Source organism: Camelina sativa, chromosome 5 (genome assembly GCF_000633955.1).
Source record: "Camelina sativa cultivar DH55 chromosome 5, Cs, whole genome shotgun sequence".
Taxonomy (NCBI): Eukaryota; Viridiplantae; Streptophyta; class Magnoliopsida; order Brassicales; family Brassicaceae; genus Camelina; species Camelina sativa.
Genome location: NC_025689.1, coordinates 33,202,997 through 33,209,155, shown reverse-complemented (window position 1 = coordinate 33,209,155; position 6,159 = coordinate 33,202,997). Strand labels below are relative to the sequence as shown.

At 36.6% G+C, this 6,159-nt stretch overlaps 2 protein-coding genes across 3 annotated transcripts in view; one reads left to right on the top strand and one right to left on the bottom strand.

Annotated features, from left to right (window-relative positions):
• The window catches only part of LOC104788353 (tubulin-folding cofactor D), an 8,237-nt gene extending 5,543 nt beyond the window's left edge, over nucleotides 1-2,694 (top strand). The window contains exons 12-18 of one of the 2 annotated variants that reach the window (XM_010514107.2): nucleotides 8-147; nucleotides 453-674; nucleotides 776-1,285; nucleotides 1,367-1,639; nucleotides 1,714-1,758; nucleotides 1,860-2,045; nucleotides 2,132-2,694. In XM_010514107.2, coding sequence (XP_010512409.1) covers nucleotides 8-147; nucleotides 453-674; nucleotides 776-1,285; nucleotides 1,367-1,639; nucleotides 1,714-1,758; nucleotides 1,860-2,045; nucleotides 2,132-2,419 — 1,664 coding nt within the window. In that variant the 3' untranslated portion in view covers nucleotides 2,420-2,694. The remainder of the gene's footprint in view (nucleotides 1-7; nucleotides 148-452; nucleotides 675-775; nucleotides 1,286-1,366; nucleotides 1,640-1,713; nucleotides 1,759-1,859; nucleotides 2,046-2,131) is intronic. The other variant, XM_019246179.1, reaches the window with a different exon arrangement.
• LOC104789803 (probable pectinesterase/pectinesterase inhibitor 36) overlaps nucleotides 4,992-6,159 on the bottom strand; it is a 3,027-nt gene continuing 1,859 nt past the window's right edge. The window contains exons 2-4 of the mRNA XM_019245442.1: nucleotides 5,994-6,159; nucleotides 5,770-5,901; nucleotides 4,992-5,496 (exon numbers count right to left, since the gene is read on the bottom strand). Coding sequence (XP_019100987.1) covers nucleotides 5,129-5,496; nucleotides 5,770-5,901; nucleotides 5,994-6,159 — 666 coding nt within the window. The 3' untranslated portion in view covers nucleotides 4,992-5,128. The remainder of the gene's footprint in view (nucleotides 5,497-5,769; nucleotides 5,902-5,993) is intronic.

Genomic DNA, 6,159 nt, shown 5'->3' with positions numbered 1-6,159 from the left:
GGAAAAGGTGGAGAAATAATGCGACTGGCTGTCTCACGGTTTATTGAGTGTATCTCATTATCGCATGTGACATTAGCTGAGAGAACAGAACGGCTCTTGCTTGATACTCTCACTGAGAATTTAAGACATCCTAATTCTCAAATACAGGTACCTATATTTGGGAAAAACCTATATAATCTTTGAGAACCGTAGACATTGCTGCAGCTTTGCAATAGTGCTTCTTTTTTCAATAAAACGTGAAATTAGGGTAATATGTATAAGATAAAAAGTTGTAAGGTTAAAAAAGAAAGTTCCGCTGCCGGGGTTTGAACCCGGAAATCAAGCTAGATGAAGGGGATTATTATCCGTTTCATCCAGTCCGTGTTTAAACCAATGTGCTACAGCGGATTTTTTGGAAAACATTATATATATATAGCATTCATTAGTTGACATGTTTCACTTATCACATACAGAATGTAGCTGTCAGTGCTGTTAAACAGCTTGTGCAATCCTATCTCGTTGGCAGTGAAAAGAAATCTGTTGATTTAATATCAAAACACCTAAAACATCTAACGGACCCAAATGTAGCTGTCCGAAGAGGTTCTGCACTTGCATTGGGTGTCTTGCCATCTGAACTATTGACTGCAAAATGGAAGGATATAGTTTTGAAGCTCTGCAGTGCGTGTAAGATAGAGGTAAGGAAGACTACATATGACTTCATTACAGAATGATATAATTGACTCTAGAAAACAGAATCAAATAATTGACTTTGATGGATGTTTTTTCTTCCAAGCAGGTGAATGCTGACGACAGAGATGCAGAGGCACGTGTGAATGCTGTAAAGGGACTCACATCAGTGTGTGAGACTCTTACTCAGAAAAGGGCTAGTGATCCTGAAAACGATGACATGTCTCTTTTTCTTCTTATCAAGACTGAAGTGATGGATACTTTACTGGAAGCTCTTGATGACTATTCTGTTGATAACCGAGGTGATGTAGGTTCTTGGGTTCGTGAAGCTGCAGTCCATGGCCTTGAGAAGTGTACATATATCCTCTGTAAGAAAATAGGAACAAATTCTGCGGGTGATCTTAACAATGATACGTCTTCACTTTTCGACTCGAATCTTGCCACCCGTGTAATTGGAGGTATCGTGAAGCAAGGAGTGGAGAAAATGGATAAATTAAGAGAAACATCTGCAAAGGTTCTTCAAAGGATTTTATATCACGAAACTATTTCCGTCCCTTTCATTCCTCATAGAGAAAAATTGGAAGAGATTCTTCCCAACAAAGCTGGCTTACAATGGGCGGTAAGTAAGCACACTTGGTTGCTTCGTCGTTTATTTAATGGATTTTTGTATATGGCTATGAGTTATTATCTTCTTTTGTAGGTTCCGGCTTTCTCTTTCCCACGTTTTGTGCAGCTATTAAAGTTCCGTTGTTACAGCAAAGAGGTGCTGTCTGGATTAGTAATTTCGATTGGAGGATTACAAGATTCACTTAGTAAATCGTCGCTCCTTGCATTTCTGGAGTATATGAGGGAAGGTGAAAAAGCTAAAGACCTTAAAGAACAACAGTCCAGAGAGTCAGCATTGTGTGAAGATATTCTCTGGATACTTCAGGAATACAAGAAACGTGACAGAGTTATGGTACCCTGTCTAAAGGTAAACACACAGTATTGTAGATTAACCTATAGCTTCTATGTGGTTATGTCTGAACCTTTCTCGTTTTTACACAGACAATTGAGATCCTCTTCAGAAACAAGATCTTTCTGAATCAAGAGGTTAGTTTAAGATTTACCTCTTTGGTTAGAAATTGCCAAAGGTTATAAATTGTTACTAAACACATTCCATACTAAGCTAATCTGTCATTTTATTATTGCAGACTTATACGTTGAGTTTCTACGCGGGTGCCATGGAATCTCTAGCCATCGAACTAAGAGCTAGTAAGGATTTCACAAAGTTATACGCAGGCCTTGCAATACTTGGATATATCGCTTCAGTCTCACATCCCATCAGCACAAAAGCCTTCTCTCAGCTTGTAGCATTCCTCGGCCACCGATACCCAAAGGTTCTTGTCACTTCAATATAAATAAATCACATTCTATCTTAATAAACATTTTCATTACTCCATATTTTCGTTATCACATGATCCAGATCCGAAAGGCGGCAGCGGAACAAGTCTATCTTGCTCTGCTTCAAAACGGAATCTTAGTGGCAGAAAACAAGATGGAGAAAGTGATAGAAATAATAACAAAGTCTTGTTGGGAAGATGACTTGGAATTGACCAAGACTCAGAGGTTAGAATTGTGCGAATTGGCTGGTTTAGACCATGATATAGTGTTCAAGACGAGAAACAGATTGGTGAGTATAGCCGGGAATAAAACGACGGCGTCTGACGAGAACGCGTCTTACTCTTCATTAGTCGATTCCTCTGGCTTTTGATTTTACGCTTTGTCCTCGAATCAGTTTTTGTCTCTTATTTTTACCATCGGTTTGATTTCGTTCTCTTGGTATTTTGGTCCATGATCAAAATATAATCATGATCAAATTTTATTTATTTTTGTTTTTAGCATCGATGTGATTTTGTTTTGTTGATCGGTCCATGATCAAAATATAAACATGATTCTTTTTTTTTTTCCTTTAAGTAAACATAGACTTGAGTAAACATGTAGAAGAACAATATTTTGAAAACACAAATATATAGTTGGCTTTGATTATTATGTTGATGGTTCATTCAATAGTGACTCAAACCCCGGCTGAAAACGGCACACCGGTGACAGGGATCCAAGAATCTCCTCCTTGAATAAATCTGCTGACAGTGAACGGAGAAGCCTCTTCCTCGCCGCAAAGGACGTGAAATCCCGGCCAGCTCACCCTTCTGCTTGTCTCCGCTCCAGCTCCGGTGTTCATAAACTCGCCGTAATACAACGTTAAAATAGAAATAAAAATGTTGAAAAACTAAGTTAATTAAAATTAATAACGAATTACGTATCCAAACATTTATGCACACCTAATTAGGCCTTGCAAAATCTTAAATAAATTTAAAATACTATAATTGTATATAATTTCTACCAGTGCACTGGTTCACGAATTCTTCGAAAAGCCACAACCTCAAGCAGGTTCTCAACAAAAGGTTTCTTCAAATCGATTAGTCCAAAATCTGTGCTCAAAACATTTTAAGGCCGTTTGTGTTGATTTTAAAGATAGAGATATCATTTGATTAGCTTGATTAGGTCGATTATGGATCAATGATAAAATAGTTGAATCCTGTTGGACAATTGAGAAATGGAGAGACGACTAAAGGTGGTTTTAAAAGAAGTCTAGTAATTAATAGTAGTAGTAAAATAAAATTAATAAAAACAATAGTAATGTTTAAAACCTTGCATTAATAAAAACAATAGTATTGTGTTTTGAAGATATTCTATTTCTGAATCTTTTGCAAACAAAGAAAACAACAAGGGAACAACAATTTGATTCTATTTTGTTTTTTTAAACACGTGAGTTTTGGTTCTTAACATAAAAAGAACTTTCATTCACATTTATTTATATATTATAATTAATATATATAAAATTAATAAAGTTTTAAAATATTACGAATATGTAAAATTTTAAAAATTAAAATATTATATAATATGGTTATATAGTAGATGAGTTATAAAGAGGACATATTGGAATTAATAAAATATCATTAATTTGTGCTAACACGGGTTAAATCCTTATTTTATTATTTGTTAACACTATTAATATTAGAATATTTAATATATAAAATTAAGTTGATGTAACTAAGATTGTGCAAAATAATTAAATTATTAGGAAAAATGTTACTTAATCATAGCGTATAAATGACTTAATATGTATTTAAATCCCTTATTTTTTGTTATAATAATTAAAAATCAAAATAAAATCTTAAACACTAAACAAAATAAACTAAATCTAACGAACAAATGGTCATGAAATATATTGCAGATTAAAAAATTAATATAAACATTTAGCCGCTCAAACAGTCGGAATATAAATAATAATAAAAATTATATGCACGCGGTGTGCTCCAAGTTAAAATAGTATTTTTGAAAAAATATTACGACCCCATAACAAGATCGTGTCGTTCGTAGACACACCCGATCAATCAAGGACGATGATGCATATCATCTTGTGCAACGGACCATTCATTTTCTTTGTTTGCGGCAACGATCAATCGCTGTGGGTCTTCGTTTATAACTCTGCGACAAGGCTTTTAGAGTACTCTTCACATAATGTTTCGCTGGAACTGATGTGCGCCGGCGTTGTGGAAGATGAAGTTTTCGTGTTCTGCAAGAAACTCTCTGTTTCCGCTAACCTTGAACCTGTTTGCAAAAGATTCAACTTTCGCAGGAGAAACTGGGCTGACTCACCTCTTCATAGGCTGGGAATGGAAGATTCCGGTTCCATGCTTGCTTCCATAAAGGCCCCGGCCAGGTCATCAGAAACCATCGGTTCTAATATATACCTGATGCGTCGAACCAAAATGAGTGTTTACAACACCCACACTGGGCTTACGAGTATGCCGTGCTACGTCCCTCACCCTCTCCGTCATCCTACAACTTGTATATTTCACGGTATCCTCATCTCTTACGACGTACAACATGGTGTCCTTAACTGGTACGATTCTGACAAGAAGTTGTGGAGACTAGTGCTTAACTTTTAGAGTACTCTTCACTCGTTATTTTGTTACACAACAAGGACAAATCTTTAATTCTCTCCAAATACTATCCTCTTTCTTTTATTGATCAAGCTACCACTCTGAACTCTGAGATTGTTTTGCTCCTATGGTTTACCGTTTACACCAATTTACCCGCAAAAAGCTTCCGTAACTTCCTTAAGAATCCATCAAGGTCGCTTGAGGAGATCTTGTAAGGGCTGTGAGAAGGACTTGGAAACAAGTGTTCAGATATTTCTTCCTTATAATCCAAGAGCGCTTTGTTGTTGATCATTTCTTCTAACTGTTTAGTTGGAAATTTAGTTGCTCATAGCCTCATATACAAATATATAATATCTTAATATGAAAACAAGTCAAGTCACGGCCAATTAACATTTCGAAGAACAATATTTTGAAAACATAAATATATAGTTGGCTTTGATTATTATGTTGATGGTTGTTCATTCAAGAGTGACTCAAACCCCGGCTGAAAACGGCACACCGGTGATAGGGATCCAAGAATCTCCTTGAATAAATCGGCTGACGGTGAACGGAGAAGCCTCTTCCTCGCCGCGAAGGACGTGAAATCCCGGCCAGTTCACCCTTCTGGTTGTCTCCGCTCCAGCTCCTGTGTTCATAAACTCGCCGTAGTACAACGTTGACAGAGCATAACTGCCGCTCCATTCTCTCCACCCTCTCGGGTCGATCAACCCGTCAAGATCCGTTTTGAGAAACACTGTCCGAGAGTACTTCTTCCAAGGCCGGCCCAAATAGTTCTTAAACCGGCCTTTAACCGCCTCGAATTCTGGTGCGGCCCTGACCCGCGAGTGTTGGATCGAAATACCTTATTCCAAGTAACACAATTTCATCAGAAAACCGGTTACCATTAACCATGTGTGTATATATAGTTGGTTTTAAAATGATTTTCATTTCGATGATTTTTAGTACTTTCAGTTCAATTTTGAATATCAGTATAATTTGATTCGGGACTCGATTATGGTTCTATTTTCTAAGTTGATGACCCCTAAAATTAATAGTCAACAGTTGGTCAAACCAAAGATTATTCTAAAAAAGGTTGTATTTTAAAAAACTTTCTATTTTAATTAATGAATATTACCTGTAGTTGCATGTGGGTCGTCTCTTCCTTGAGCTGTGATCATATTGCCTTGATGATCCATAGGCCGTCTCACAAATATATCACAGTTCTGAAAAACAGCAGCCGCATCTCCAAATATGAAATCAATGGTACCTATCCAAAATTTTCCCAACAAATTCTCTTAAACCATTGTACGACTTTAATTAGTTTCTACATGAATGTATTATATATATACAAGATGGTACCATAAATATGACAATCGCGGTAGAATTGACGAAGCGAATGTGTGAAAAGAGTATCTTGATATCCTTTGAAACTACACCGATAGAATAAAGACAAATCTGAGTTCACTCTCAACGCCACAGCTTGATGTTTGTGCGGTCCTGCTGTGTTCTCGAACGTCATGTCCCG